Here is a 17,089-nt window from a genome sequence, read left to right as displayed (position 1 = left end):
ATTGATTGATTGATTGACTGATTGACTGACTGATTGATTGATTGATTGATTGATTGATTGATTGATTGATTGATTGATTGATTGGTTTAGTTCTTTACCTTGGTATTAAACAGATATGGTGTATAACACAAATTGATCTATATATCTAGTTCTACTATATTGTGACAGCTCAGAATGACGTCCGAAAAACAAGGAACACCTTGAGCAAAATCAATGTAGAGGTTAATAAATTACTCTTTTACGAAACGTTAATCTTACTTTCGCTCGATGATGCTTGGATTCATCGTGGTGATGTTACTCTTCATACCAGCGTGGTCCCTGAACTTCCCCAGAGGGGCGGCGTTGCACCTGCGCATGTTCAAAAGAGTACATAAGGTTGCAATGACCAATCATCGCTTTGCACCTCCAATCCCTTGGTGTTGAGCGATCGAACAAACATGATATCACAAGCACTCCACTGAACTTTGTCTGAGATTGTCAAGATATGAGGGCTTTCACTTGCACTCACAGCTAAACTCATTTATTTAGAGATCGGTTTCACGTTATACTCAAATATCGTTATGGGTATGAAAGATATACAGCCAGGTCTCTAATAAACATTAGCATTTTTTCTCGAATCTCGCCTGGTCAGTCGTTATCTGGAATAATTAAGTATTTCAAATAAAGTGCGCGTTGAAGGCCTGAAAAGTTTCACCTCTACGATACAATTGAGGATTTAAACGTGATGACAAACTAGATTAACTTAATAAATGTCGAAAATCCGTGATAGTCTATCATCACATCGCAAAGGCTCATAAGATGTTACAATACTCTTTGAAGTGAGCACATGGAAAGTCATACTTCACCATACTCTACAGCATGTATATATAATTCACCATTTTTTTAATGAAGAGTTTGGTCGTAAAACGGGTTCAGTGCCATTTTTAAACATTTTAACTTTTTCTGTGCCAATGAGTCCAATGTGTTACAGATTTCACACACAAACCTATGGAGAGGAATGAACGTGGCACACTGAGGGTTAAAGTAAGTCTGCCATCAGGTAGAGAAAAATAAAACCTTTCCAATGATGCCTCATTGTTACACAACAAGGCATATTCCTGAAGTTATGATTCAATTAATTTCCCATATTTTCGATTATATTCTTCTTCTTTTTTTAGCAGGTTTACTTGCAAATATCTCGAATTGACAAGAATAAGATTAAACTCTTCACATATTGAGTTCGCTTTAATTCCATTCAGTATTCTTCATCTAATGCCGTATATTCCGTGTCAAACCGACGACAGGTGTATGTCATAATATGCTTTTTATACAAAACAGGAGCACGCACCGAAATAATTTTTGTACTCATATCAAATCAATGCGGTGGTGCAGTATTACGATAATAATCAATATGACAACTTATTTCAGGAAGGATAGATAATGTATTAACGAAACACAAATAAAGGATGGACACGATATACTACGCACTTCTTGTTTGCCGCAATATAATGCACACGAAGTTGTTATTATCAAATTTACATTTTCGATGAAGCAAACACTGGTAAGTAAAATTGAAGTCCGTTATTGACGTATTTAATAATACAACCTGAAAAGCACACAACATATTTCCGAAAGGAAGGAGTTGCTGGCCCGGATGTGTAATGGGCAGTCAAACAGTATGACACACATCTCACTTCATGGGTCCGATTGGCCAATTACCCACCCTAAAATATCTAGATGTCTAGATGTCGGGGTACTGGTGGATATGAAACTTCCGACAAACGGCATCCATACAAATCACATCGCTGATATGACATCATGATTTTCTGTTTTCCTCTTGTCTTACCTGAACACATATTCGGAGCTGTCAATGTCTCTTCCACACTGACTTCCCAGCAATATTCCACTGTTGCCCACAAGACTGCATCGCTTGAATTTCTTGTTTTCAAGAGGTGACTCCTGGAAGAATAATAAATTAATGTCATATGTATTACGACCAAAATGTGAACAAACATTGAACAATCAATGTAAGAAAAAACACTTTGTAAACAAACACTAATATGTCAGTTACATTCCTTAATTACCGTGCGTTGGAGATTCAATAAGCAATGCTACATGTACGAGCTTGTTCAGGTTCAGTCAGTTTAACGTTACTGTGGCAACAGTACACCATAAGAACACAACATTTGAGCATGCCTCTAGTGATGTTGCTTTGTTACTTTGACATGATTTCGTCTAGTTCGACATTTTATCTCTGCCACAAACATTTGGCTGACACGTTGATGATGGATGTCAAATATCCCAAGCAGTGAACTGCTGTTAGTAGTTGTATGAGAAGAGTTAAATTGCAGGACAGCAAGTTAACCAATCAACTCCCACACACAACACGTCGGTAGCCCCCCCCCCCCCTACCCTCAACTCAGGCGGTCAACCGACACATTAAAAAGTGAAGATGTTATATATTTCCTTTTTTCTTCTTCTTCTTCTTCTTCTTCTTCTTCTTTCTTTCTTTCTTTCTTTCTTTCTTTTCCTAACCTTAAGACTAAAAGCGCCATGAGCATTTGTTTTTGATGGACTGTTGCGCTATAGAAATATACACTATCATTATTATCATTATTATGCTTGTTCCTGATTTTTAGAGATACCCCCTTTATGGGTGGAAATGGGTCACGATTCTGAACCCCTACTCCCCGGCTTTTGGAAGGAAAGCCATCAAAATTACTCCCCTATCACGGGTTATTGGAAGGGAAACCTGTTATGTTAGCGGATGTACAAGCAACGTGAGGTACGTGCGGAAAGAAGGCTACCCTGGCATGTTTTTTATTTGCAGCAGCAGAAAGCACGTTCGGGTGAATTGGGGCAAACACCAAGAAACCGCGCTACCCCTATCTCGGGATTTTTCGAGTGTTTGAATCTATCACTATTCGGGGACACTCTTTCAGGATTGTTCGGGAAAGATTTGAAAACTACTCCAAATCCTACACATTTCGGGAAAAATACTATAGATGACTCCCTTTTTCAACATTATTCCGGTATTTTTCCCAAATTGAGCTCCTAATACACCCCTTTTTCCCGAAAAAAAAATCAGGAACGCCAAGCGGCACAGAACAATATCCAAGTAGGGGGAGGGGTGTGGCTTGGTGCTTTAGCTTTTATAACAGGTTTTCCTGTTCATTCTTAGCATTTCATCCGGTACAGTAAAAAAAAAGAAGAAAAAATCATTCATGCCCTGCGTTGTTCTTAGTAATTGTTTATTTAAGACATTTCAAAAGCCTCTGAATTGCTACATTTGCAGCCGATTCTCAAATTAGCAAAGTAAAGTATCATCAGATTGAATTGAATGTCTTCCCTCACAGGGCAAACGAGTGTGATTTCTTTCTGATCGTGAGTGCGTGCATGTGTGTGTGTGCGCGCGAGCGCAGAGCTGATGTCATATCCATATCCAGTGAAAATGGATGTCTCGACTTCGGGAAAAGTGCATTTTCAAGCCCAAAAAATCACATCATCTTTCCTATAGCTTAGAAAGAAAAAAAAGTCACACGGCATGGAATAAGCTGAAGCTTTCTGATCATTCTCCGGCTGCACTCACAAAGTATGTCTTCATAGAGTTTGTGAAAAAAAAAAAGAAGTTACAAGTTGATATAATATGCTCAGCGTACTCCAAAAAGCGAATACTTTGTCATGCGAACTGCATACATTACTTGTTCTTGCAAATCAATGATCTCTCTAAAGAAGAACAGGAAAGCACGTACAACGATGAACTGAGTTGCCTGTTGTAGTCTCAAGCTCATGCTACTTTAGTACGGTTGTTGTTGTTTTTTAGGTCTTTTGTGAGTAGCTTTCGTGGGGAACACCACGTGCACGTTACACGAATGTGTTCAACGCAAGTTTAAACAGCAAAGGTTATGACAAGTGCAGTTTTTTTTTTACGAGTTGATATGAGATCTGTAATAAATGTAGTGCATAACATTGTGTTATGGTTATCAGGCTCGAGGGTCAACACGTCACCACGACTTTTTAGTGACTGCGATATTAATTCATTGACGAAGCAATTATGGAGAAGCTGTAATCTTTACTGCACACGCTCTTTGGTGAATGAATAATGTCATGGCATTGTAATTGGCTTGACGCAGCACGTATACGTTCCTTCTATTGGCCTTCTGTTGGTCTACACCAGCCAACCACATATTATCAAGTCTGTGATTTGATACGGTATCATTCTATTATTATTTCTTATCATCCATTCAATGCTACAGTAATTCATAAAGCAGAAAAATCTGTTACAAATCCCATCTTTCATTTGCGCTCCATTTTGGCAATTTACAAATATTTAATTCGATTGAAAAGTTTTCAAAATCTTCTTGGTCCCGAACGTCATTCTTGATCCTTAAATCAAAAAAAAATCTGAAAGAAGGGTGAAGTTGACGCTGCTTTCAGGATTTTGAAAAGTGTGGTTTTGTTTGTTAGAATTGATAAATCAATTCAGTTCCTTCCATTCTTTCTCCCATAAAAGGTTAACGCAGGAAAATTCGGAGTTGCCAATTTAAAGAGAACAAGATGACATGTCGATTTGTTTTCTAAACCTCCTCGGGCTGAAAACATTGCCAGATTTATCAGAACTCAAGCATGTCAAGTCCTGTTTAGTGAATGAGGTAGGTTTGATCGGTAGGTCCATACGGTATGCAATGGCATTGTACAAGGCGGTAAAGAGGGACACCTGCGACAAGGTGACGAAAACACATAACTTGGCGGAGATCAGGGCCCCGTTGCATAAAAGTTACGATCAAACGCAAGTCAAAAAGATCAAACGCAAGTCCCAAATGCTCCATTCTGATTGGTTGAAAATCAGGTTGCGTATGATTTTCTTGACTGGCGTTTGATCATAACTTTTATGTAACAGGGCCCATGAGCAACGGGGCATTGCGTTAACAGAGAGCAACAGATAGTATAATTGTTGGAATGGATTGCCAACTCACGCAACAAAATAAACATCGAAGTACTGTATTTATATCGACGGGCTCAGACAGAGTACAACATAAAATAAATGGCCTCGGTATTTGGAACAGTGCAGAATAATAACACACAAATATCGAAGAGCTATATTAAAGATACCAATCCATGCATGACTTCTGCAAGTATTCGAAGACTCAATACCACATGAAGCTCACCATACTTAATAATGTATTCTTAAAAACAATCAACTAATAGACACCACTCGTACATACTTGTACATGCTTACCGGTGGTAATTTTTGGAAGAAGGAATGGGTCGATTTATAATGCCTCATCGGTCCTCTCCTAGGTTTTCTATTGAGATAGTATATCAACGAGGAATTCTCTTTGAAGTTCGTCGTTGTCACGATGAAGTTTCTCCCGGAAGAAAAATTTCCAGTCGATTTCAGGAGTTCGGATCTACACGGCCGGAAGCAAAGACAAAAGGATAGAGGAAGAATTTTACGACTGGCTGACGAATTGCACGAGTGATTGTCTGACTGTATAATATAAGATATATTGACCGACTGCCTAAATGAATGAATGAACGAACAAACAAATGGATGAATTCTCCATTAACGAACGAATGAATACTAGACGAACGGATGAATGAATGAATGCATTCTCAACGAACGAACGAATGGATGAATTCTAAACGAACGAATGAATGAATGCGTGATTGAATGAAAGGCAGAATGATTGACTGAATGAAAGAATGAGTGAATGCTTGAATGACTGAGTGAGTGAATGGATAAAGAATAAACAACAATAAGTATATGAACTGACAAAATGACTGATTAAATAAGAAATTGAATATGTCTGAATGAACTACTGACTGACTGTTTGAATGATTGAATGACGGATTAATTCAGAGAACGGACAAAATGCATGAGAATGAACTTATATTATAAACATATGAATGAATGAATGAATGAATGAATGAATGAATGAATTGCTTTTTCCGTTATGGGACCAAAATTGTGGAATCAGTTACCTCTTCAGTTAAGGGAACTGTCATCTACAGAGTCATTCAAATCGAAACTTAAAACTTATCTGTTCCTTTCATAGGCTGAGGACTGTAATTGCTGTATGTTATTAATATTGGATCAATATTGTATTTTTAATTGGTATATGTTGTATTCTTGATTTGGTATATATTTGTTTTTGTTTACCATTTTCTTATTTGTTGAAATGTTTGAATATGGATATGCATGTAAATATTTGATATCTTTTCCTTTTTGAAGCGCCATGAGCACTGAAAAGTGGACCTGTGCGCTATACAAGTAGCCACTATTATTATTATTATTATTAAATGAATGAATGAATGTAGAACTGATTGAATGACTGATAGAATAAAAGACTGAATAAATGACGGACTGAATTACTGACTGACTCAATTACAGACTGACTGTTTGAATGAATGAATAAATGAATTCATAGAATGGACAAAATGCATGAGAAAATGAACTCATTGATAGATAAATGAATATCAGATTATTTATGAATCAATTGTTAATTATGCGGTGCACTTAGAAGCGCTTACAATGAGACGAACATGATGAAAAAATAGCTCGAATCTGCAATTTCATCACAATGTGTAGGCACACTCATAGCAAAGCACCATGTATTTTCCTATTTGCTTCGCAGTAAGTCTTGACCTTTTTTAATTCCTGAAGTTTGAATGTTGTATCAATTTGATCACTTTCTGCTCCATCGCTTGCTTTAAGACAAACAAACAAATAAGCACGTACAGAGACTTATTCTGTTCGTAATGGTGGCATAATTTGCACCGCGTTTGCATTCAAATTGATTAATGTCCCCCTTGACTAAAAGATCTCAAAATTTTCACCGACGATTGATACGAATGGGGTTTAAGCCTCTCTTAAACCATGCATCAATACGTAGATACAAATACAATACTTTCAAACATAATCGTAATTTATGATATGCGTGAATTGATCGTTGATGTCATAAAGGAAAAAAAAGGAAATTGAGTCGAACGGCACAGAAAAAAAAATGACTTGCGCTTGGAATCACGAATGCAATCACTTCAAAAGAACAGTTCGGAGAACAGAGCATAGGTGACGACACAACATGACGTGATATCAAGAAATAGACGCTCTGTACACACACGTACACACACACACACACACACACACACACACACACACACACACACACATAAACAAACAAGTGACACAACCATATCCACGTACTGACATGACATACTAGTATCCCACTCAGATCCGGGATATCACCAAACTAAACAACCTCTTTCAGTGTTGATGTGTTCGCTTCTTCAAGTGCTAATAAGAGCGTATATAAACCATTCGGGTTGAACAGGCTTGATGTGAGAGTCATTGTACGGAGGAAACAAAATGATCGTATGTCTTTATCCATTGTCTACAATGTCTGTCCATAGAGAAGAAAAAAAGGGGTGATGAATAGCAATCTTTATGAACACCTGTCTCTGTTTTTGTATGCGATTTGTATAGGCAAAGAGCAGTGATGGCGGATGTATAGAATAAAAACAGAACTCTCGTCAGACTAGTTTTAAACCATAGTAAATCATTTGACAGGATGATTGATAAAAGATCTTACCTCCAGTGTAATAGGTTGGTTGCATTAGGCCTCCAGGCCGACTGTAAAAAGTGCTGGTAGAAAAACACTTTCTCCGCTACACTTTCCGTGAACTGCCATAACTTATACGTGAAGTGATCCCCCGATCTGCCCCAAGGAAGAACAAAATTACATCGAAATTTTTAGCAACAGAACTGCAGATTAAATGGCGACACAATACCATACTCAATAACGTGAAATCTATACAAAGTAACGGCAGAATTATGTAGAAACTATAACATGCTCTACAGTTGTCACTATAGCTACTGAGGAGGAATCTTGCAGTATCACTAATTCCGTTCAATGACGAAACGGTTTGCCGTCGTTACAATTGATACGATGTTTGAGACAAATTTAAAGGACAAGTTCACCTTCATAAACATAAGGATTGAGAAAATGCAACAATATTAGTAGAACACATCAGTGAAAGTTTGAGGAAAAATGGACAATCGATGCAAAAGTTATGAATTTTTTAAATTTTTGTGTTGGAACCGCTGGATGAGGAGACTACTACAGCTTGTGAGTCATATGCGTACAACAGTATAAAGAAAATATAAAAGAAAATTCAACATATTTTCACTTTTTTCGCATAATAAAAGAGCAATTGACTTGCCTCTTTCTAAAGGCAGGGGGAATAATATTACCCATAACATTTATCGGTAACGAGTCTGGGGAATGTGTACTTTTTTCAAAAGATGGAATTTTGTGAAATTCTCTTATATTTTCCTTATATTGTTGTACGCATGTGACATCTAAGTTATTCATACACTGCAGTAGTCTTCTCATCCAGCGGGTACTGCAAAAAAACTTCAAAAATTCATAACTTTTGAACGGATTGTCTGATTTTCCTCAAACTTTCAATGATGTGTTCTACTAATATTGCTACATTCTCTCAATCCTTATGTTTATGAAGGTGAACTTGTCCTTTAAGTTACTTACTGTGGACAAAGAGTTTTTCTTCGGGTTTTTTTTTAATGTAATCAGATGCATGGCCCAACCAAAGCAGGAATCACCTTCTGTGGTATATTTATATCCCTGATTATGAAGCATGGCTGTTATTCTCACGTCTTTGCGGTGGTCCTCCATGACATCAGGTATACAACCCTACCACTGTCTACATCAAGGACACTTAAAAGAGACCCAATTAGAGATGGACGTAGCCATCCCTCGCTGGCAAGGTGTATAAGCCTTTCAGGACCAAAGCAACAAAACCACCACTGACATTTTACATAGTTGCTACCACTGGGGAACTGAAAGGGTTAATAGATGTCTCTACAGAAATTATGCTCCTCCCGACAAAGAACAACGAAATAATCACAAAATCCGATACACTTTCTTGACATTAAGCCATTGTATGGATGTTTTGCTCATCTTTTTTTTTTTTCTTTCTTTTTGTCTAATGAGCTCCCGGTAGACGTCTTTGAGATAAGGAGCAGTTTGGTACATACAACACTGTTCTGGGTCCCAAATGATGAAAGTTTGCCATTTACTGATCATAGAAACATCGATATACATCATCATGCACTCTGTTCAATACGGCGAATTGAACGAAGGATTTTTTTTTCTTTTTCCTGACACGGACTAATCACGGAGATGAGATAATAGTCAACCTGTAGCCATTGTTTATTACCATGTCACTACTATCAGTCTAACCTTATTTAGCAATAGGGAGAATTTTTCTTCCGCTGACATCTAAAGGGACTATGCCATGCAAATGCATGTTGGCTCGTGTAGATTTATTGGGACCCTTAACGTAGGTTTTTTGGCGAAACGAATTATACTTGCCATATATGCCTTATGATATTTTTCTTCTATTTTCCCTCAGATTAAATTGACGTCCCCCCCCCCCCCAAAAAAAAAAAAAAAAAATCCAAACCAAGATTCTGTCATTGCATTATCATTTTCTATCCCAGATGAGCATGCATAACTTGCACGTTTCCATGTTACTAATAATATTATAATCAACAAAAGACACTATAATAGAATGCTCCTTTCCCTAGACTGAGCATGTATAACTGCATTGTTTTCATGTAACCGATATGATTAACAAAACAAGTGAAGACTGCCGTCAGCTTTATTTTTAGTAGTTACTAGTAGTGGCAATTTAAGTCATAAATGTAGCAAAATACATGTAGCTGTAACAACAGAAGTAGTTCCAAGCAGTAGATACTATCATAGTAGTCAGAGGCCGCGGGAAAGTTTTTCAGTGTGGCAAACTGCGGAACAATGGTAGGCCCTAAACCCCCATCCCCCCCCCCCCCCCCCCCTTGACGGGAAGAATCAAAGGACGGATCCTTTGGAAATTGTTGTGTCGCGATCATTTTTTTTCAAAATTATTGTTTTCTTTCTAACGAGCCAAAAAATGAAGTCCCCCCCCCCCCCCCCCCGCCCTCCCCCGGTTAGTAGTAGTGGTAGTACATTGTACATGTCGTAGATAGTAGTATGGTAGTACTAGCCTATAAAGTAGTAGCAGAAGTAGTAGTAGTAGTAGTAATAGTAGTAGTAATAATAACAATCACAGTAGTAGTAATACATAGTAGTAGTAGAGTGTAGTAGTAGTAGTAGTAGTAGTAATTGTAGTAGTAGTATTAGTGTAGTAGTAGTAGTAGTAATTGTAGTAGTAGTAGCAGCAGCAGCAGAAGTAATAGTAATATAATAGTGGAAGGAAAGAGGAAAGCGACAAGTTTAGTCGACGTATGGCGTAGTTGAAGTTTGTTCTGCAGACAGTCACTGTGGTCCCATGATGTCAAGTTAACATTACAGTCAGGTCCTCGAATTATCGAAATCAAAAAGGGCTATAGATGAAACATATCAGGGCCCTGTTTCATAAAGTTGTTTGTTAAGTTACGCATGACTTTACGAACGACTGGAATATGAAGTGCCAAAATGTGAGCATTTTTTCCTTACGTTTTAACAAAGTCCGACTGTATGTTAATATTTCATCTATATCGGGGCAAAAATACACTTTCAACTAAAAACCTGTGTTAACATGTAAGAATAATCATTATCATCTGCAAATTCCAACTTTAGCTATTGAAATTAACAATGATTAGGAAACCCACTTGGCTTGCCATATTCAAGTCGTGGGTAAAGTCGTGCGTAACTTTACGAACAGTTTTGTGAAACACGGCCCTGGTACTCATTTGCTTTACCCACTTTTACAGAATCCTGTATCACTATTGAGACATTATCTGTGCTAATTCAAGGATTCAGCTGATAAACTGTTCAAGTTCAAATCTATTCATTTTTTCCACAATATACAAACATAAATCTCACTTTCTTGAGTGAAAGAAACAATGCATACAATTGTACAGAGAAAACAACAATAATAGTTGTCAATGTATACACTGTGTGAAAAAAACGGAGGGACCCACTAAAAAGACAAAGCTTGTAGAGTGTGGGCCCCTCTTGTATTAGAAGCCCGATGCAAAAATTGAATTGAAGACAACAACAAATCGGCACAAAAAGTTTGTCACTAAAAAGTTTGGGAGTCCACTAAGAGACAGACGGACAAACAATAAAAAAGAACAACAAACAGAGTAATAAGCATAAAACAGGACTGAGACAGCAACAAGACTATGATAGGAAAAAAAAACAGACTAGACGCCACAAGAGGAAACAAGACTATAGCGTGATAAAGAGGTAACAGAATGGACAGGAATATGCAACAAAGACAAAGACAACGATCCTCGGAGGTTTGAGGAAGAAAGAGAAGAAGGAAAAAATATACAACAAACCCTTCAACTGCGAAGTATGGGTTAAAAAAGATCTTATAGTCAAGGCTTAGGCAATAGTAACAATAATAAAAAGAACGGCAATGCAGATATTGTGGACGGGTAACAAAGTAAGCCTATAGTATAAACTAATCTGATTCTGGGAGTCGTCATTATAGGATGTAAAAGAAAAAAACTTTAATCTCCTTTTAAATGAGTATATAGAAGGAACAGATTTTAAATCATGATTCAGGGAATTCCAATAATTTGTTCCAGTGTAAATAAGTGTATTCTTTGCTAGAATCGTTCGAAGAAGTGGTAAATGAAACTTGTTAGAGCGTCGGGTGGGGTAATTATGGAATGATTTATTTTTTTTTAACATAGAGCCAAAGATAGGTGGGAGTAAACTGTTATCATACATATACATAAATTGACCTAACTTAAATAAAAATAATTCGTTGATTTCAATAGCTTATACCAGTCAAACAATGCATTTGTATGGGAACGTGTTGGAGAATTGGAAATGATACGGAGGGCTTTCTTTTGCAGTAATAACACTCTATTCAGTAGCGTCTGATGAGTATTGCCCCAAGCTAAAATTCCATAATTAAGGTAAGGGAGTATCAAAGAGGAGTATAACACTAGTAAGGACTTTTCAGGAATATAAAATTTCAGTCGGTTCATAACACCTATATGTTGCGAGAAATAATTTTGCAGATATGATCAATATGTATTTTCCAAGAAAGTTTATTACCTACAAAAATACCAAGAAATTTAAAATATGACAAACTTTCTAAATTACAATCATTCAGAACTATTTCTGAATTCAAAGAATAAACAGTATTGCTGAAAAGTATATATTTTGTTTTTGAACATTCGATGATAACTTGTTAGCTCTGACCCAGTTGGTCACTTTTTTCAATTCCGTATTAACTTGTTGAACAAGAACATCGATATCGTTATGGGCAAGAAAAACACTGGTATCATCAGCAAAGTGTATAAAAGAAAGTAACTCTGAAACAGAGGAAGAATCATTGATATATATTATGAATAACAGCGGCCCTAAAAGACTTCCCTGTGGAACGCCACACTTGACATCTCTTATAACTGAATTATCATCTTTAATTGAAACATACTGTTTTCTGTTAGCTAAATAACTCCTGAACCACTCCAAGGCCTTCCCGCGTATTCCATAGTGCGATAACTTGTGGAGTAAAATGTTATGATTAATTGTATCGAAGGCCTTGGAGAAGTCCAAGAATATACTAATTAAATGAGAATGGTTGTCAGTTGCATTAACACCTTTATCAATAAAATGAAGAACTGCGTGGATGGTACTATGTTTTTCTCGAAAAGCAAACTGGCAATTTGTCAATATTTTGTGCACATTAAAAAAATTAATAATTCTGGTATATATTATTTTTTTCTAAAACTTTCGACAGTGAAGATAATAAAGAGATTGGACGATAATTGCTGACATCCAGATTATTACCTTTCTTAAATATTGGAATTACTTTAGCCAACTGTGAATATGAAAAGAGAGTATTTATATGATTATAGATATGAGCATAATAAAAAAGAGGTAGATGAATAGATGGGTGGATAGATAGATAGATAGATAGATAAATAAATAAATGAATAAATAAATAAATAGACGGAGAGATATGCAGACAGATCAACAGGTAGACAAATACATAGCTAAATAGATAGAAAAACATAAGGACGGACTTATGAATATAAAAGGAAGAGCACTTCAGGATTATTGAGATGATATTGACATAACTAATGAAAGTTTATTATTCTCACATATCCGGGGCCATCGGTTCTGCCGGTGGGGGAGGTTTGGGAACCTTTTCGACCACGGACGTCCCGACCTGCTTGGCTTGGACGGCAAGGAGTTCCTTGGCGTTCCCACCGAGATACGTCATGAGAATGGTAAAGGCAACGACTGCGGTGAGGATAATGAAAATGGTGAGCGTCTCCGTTGGTCCCGAACGCTTGTAGGCGCTCATCGGGACGCGATGATACTTTCGTCGGGTAGCTGCAGGGCGGGAATGGAAAAGAATACATGTACGTATGTGCTCTTCCTGCAAACCTTACTCGGGGATTATCTCAAAATCTCTTTGCTTCACTTGGATCTTGTGCCACAAGGCAGACGAGCATCATTTTATCTATAACGATCCTTCAAAAGCGTAAAATCTAAGCTGCATGGTCCACATTTTAAAAAAAAATAATAATAATCGAAAAATGAGTCAAATAAGTACAAAAATACGTGAGTGACCGGATTTACCCCCTTTTTCAATTTCCCCTGATACGGATATTTTAAGCAGTGATTAATACCATTCCGGAAAATTGAAATTTATTTACTAGCATGGTGATGATCAGTAGTTTTCATATATCTTGGCAATGACATCAAAATCAACGTCAAAACCAACATGCCTGTCATCAAGTCCTATGGAATTTTGCTGAAGATGCATGCATTATCATTCTGTCGTGATTACATCGGCAACTCTGAATTGACCGGGCATCGTGTGTTCAAGAGAGATTTGATGTGACTGGTTCAATAAATCAAATCTGATCTGCACAAAATCAGAAAACAAACAAAAATGTGCAAATTTGAGACAGAAACATTGGCCTTAATCCTCTAAAATGTGTCGCTCCTTGGAGGATCAGTCATAGCAAATTTGGCCATTCAGAGGCTTTTGATATATTCCGTCACCAAAATTAATGGCGTTACAGCGCACACTTAGTATGACCAAAATATAACTTAAAATAATGAAAGAGACGGTTTTACTCTACATGCCTAATGAAAAACTATTCATGAATGGTAAAGATTACAATGAAAAGATACAGCCCCTAAAGACAGAAATGTGGTTGGGGGACCAAATCACCTCACAATATCCCACTGATCGTGTAAAAAAAAATAAATCAAAATATGTGACGAAAATCATCTTTTTTCTCCCTCTCTCTCTCACTCTCTTTTTCTGCTATTAAAGAGTGAAATATACTTTTATTCCTGGATGAAGATAACTTCAAAATAATTACCAGTAAGATACAGAATATGAGGTTGGGGCATACTTGCGTTTGAATAAAAACAAAACTAAAAAACCCTGGAAATTTCAAGATTTTGTTCACAAAACCGCTTTGGCAAGTTGTGAGGTGATAATCTCATCATCTCACTCATTTGCATATTATTTACATAAACTGTTCCAGAAGTGTTTTATGAAAATCAGCGAAACTTCATAAACTTATAACTTTTAAAAGATTTCTATCCTATTTTGATCAATGTTCCTGTAAGGCTTATAAACTCTTACTCATTCCTATAAAATACTAGACTAACTTTTAAATGAGCCGGATTCTCCATTCAGATTTTATAAAGAAAAAAAATGCAGAATATGGCATGAGGCATTGGATCTTGGTCTGTCATAGGGTACACTGCCTCCACTGGCAGAGGTCATGAGACATGATGAAATTCTTCAGATTTCCATTTAGGAACTTTTTCATGGAACGATCAAAAAATCTCAATGTCACCTTAAAGGCATAATTTACCATTTGCAGATAAAACAAAAACCCTGCATTAGTGCTTTAAAATAGTTCTAAAATGTGAGTTATGGATAGAAACAACCAATGTAAAAATTTGTACCAGTATATTAAGTATTGTTAAATATACAAAATGTGAACGATAGTTATAATGAAAATGTTTCCAGACTAACATAATGAGAAAAATAGTGATATCTCCTTATATTTTAGGTTTTATTGCAAAAATTTTATATGGTAGGATGTTTTGCGATACAACTGACCTACATATATATATATGCATCAAAAGTGATATCTCGAACATTTTCTTTAAATCACTGCTCCCAAAGGTAAACAGGACCTTTAAAGGGGATATCTCTGAGCGGCGAATGTTTGCGAACGAATAGCGATTTTAAGTTTCGTCCAGGTTTCGTAAAAAAAAGTTACAATCAAATTCGTTAACAGTTGCAATCAAACTCGCAGTTTCCATGTCGCACTTTGTTGTAAAGAAATTTTGAACATGTTCAATAGTTCTTTGCCACAAGAAAAACTCTTTGCGACAATGGAAACTAAATGCGAATTCGACTGCAATATTTGATATTTGATTGTAACTGTTAACGAACCCTGACGAAACCTAAAATTCTCTGAAGAATTCGATACGCTCGCCAGCATTCGCCGCTCAGTGAGATATCCCCTTTAGGAGAAGAAGTCCAATTTTCGACCCAAATGATACCAAAAATGAAAATACGGTGATTATAGACATAACAAGCAGATTAGCTTGGAGGTCGGAATTGGAGCCTTATGAAAAATATCTCAGTTCATCTCAAGTTCGATAGACTCTGTTTCCTACAGCTATCGGAGATCTAGAGGTAGTATTTCTCGGCGTATGTTTGCGAATTGTAGCCAATTTTAGAAGTTAAGTTTTCGTCAGAGTTTGTAAACAGTTGCAATCAAATTCGGAATCAATTTCATGGCCGCAAAGAGTTTTTCTTTTTGCAAAAATTCGCAAAGAAACTATTAACACGTTTAAACTTTCTCTCCGATAGTAATAAAAAACTGTTTGCGAAAGTAAGAACTGTTTGCGCATTTGATTGCAACTGTTAACGAACCCTGACGAAACATAACATTCTCTCCGTTCGCAAACAGTTGCCGCTCAGTGAGGTACCTGCTCATAAGTACTCCCGCCAAAACATTACGATCATCACTTACTCATGCTTGCTTCAGTGAATCTGCTTGCGGCTTCATTGTTGGTGATCAAAAAATTTCGAAAGGCGATTACTAGAGGCGAGGCGAAGTCGTCGATGAACAGCGCGATAAGGCGACTCATAGCCGATGGCTACGAGTCGACACCAAAGCGTCCTCGAAGCCACGAAGAACAACAGCATAGCCCCGAATTACCTGTCTGCGGAGAAACACACGAGAGCAATAATGTACCAAAGCAACTTCACTATACTACCATTATACTAGTCCCACTATAACAGGGTTAATGAAAAAATTCAGTGGCATTCGTTAAGAATGAGAGTGGCTTATAACTCATTACAGAACCTTTCTATCACGCTGTGTGCTAAAAGCGCTGTAAAACGCGTTTCAATCAGTCAGTGAAATCAATTCTGCACTCACAGTGGTCTCACTCTATACTTCCGCAGGAACATTTCGGCACAGCGAAAACTTTAGTACTGCGCGCACGCGTTGCATTCAACCAAACTGGTGCTGATTTGTTTATATATAACAGTACAAGTTATGTTAATATCGTTATAATTACAATTATCATTAAGTAATAACATACTGGTAGTAGCAACAGCATTAGAGGCACTCGTGGCAGAAGTAACTGAAGTAGCAATGTAGCAGTAGAAGTAGCAGTAGAACTAGTATATAGTAAGCAAATAATCAACGTTGGTGAAGGTGATGGGACAAACTATCACTTCCGAGGCGATCTGGATGTAGCTATATTTCCGAAGCGCAGCTGAGGAAAGATAGCGTACACATTCAGATCGCCGAGGAAGTGATAGTTTGTCTCATTGTCTGAAACTAAAAGTTGATTGTTTGCCTTATATTCCACATCTAGGGTCCTAGAAATTTCAATTTTATTCCACATCTGAAACCGTTTTAGCTGTCTTTAGGTTTCCTTGGGGCTTAGGCTACGTGTGCGCGTAGATGACAAAACACTGAATTTGCTGCGCGCACCGCGCGGCACCGAAGTGAAAGTGCGTTGCACTGTGTACTATCATGTGACCTAGGTCACATGATAGTCCACAGTGCAACGAACTTTTA

At 37.1% G+C, this 17,089-nt stretch overlaps 1 protein-coding gene across 1 annotated transcript; it reads right to left on the bottom strand.

Moving 5' to 3' along the window:
• Nucleotides 1-254: 254 nt before the first annotated feature.
• On the bottom strand, nucleotides 255-16,145 carry LOC139709185 (uncharacterized). Its single transcript, XM_071621137.1, has 6 exons — nucleotides 16,028-16,145; nucleotides 13,109-13,343; nucleotides 7,572-7,697; nucleotides 5,219-5,390; nucleotides 1,826-1,938; nucleotides 255-348 (listed from the first exon to the last, which is right to left on the bottom strand). The coding sequence occupies exons 1-6, from the start codon at nucleotides 16,143-16,145 to the stop codon at nucleotides 255-257; spliced, it is 858 nt and encodes a 285-aa protein (XP_071477238.1).
• Between the last annotated feature and the right edge of the window lie 944 nt (nucleotides 16,146-17,089).

The sequence above is a fragment of the Diadema antillarum genome, unplaced genomic scaffold, assembly GCF_040938485.1.
Source record: "Diadema antillarum isolate AM-2024a unplaced genomic scaffold, OU_Dant_1.0 seq00001411_RagTag, whole genome shotgun sequence".
NCBI lineage: Eukaryota > Metazoa > Echinodermata > Echinoidea > Diadematoida > Diadematidae > Diadema > Diadema antillarum.
The sequence above is the reverse complement of the archived record's forward strand: the minus strand, read 5'-3'. Positions and strand labels throughout refer to the sequence as shown.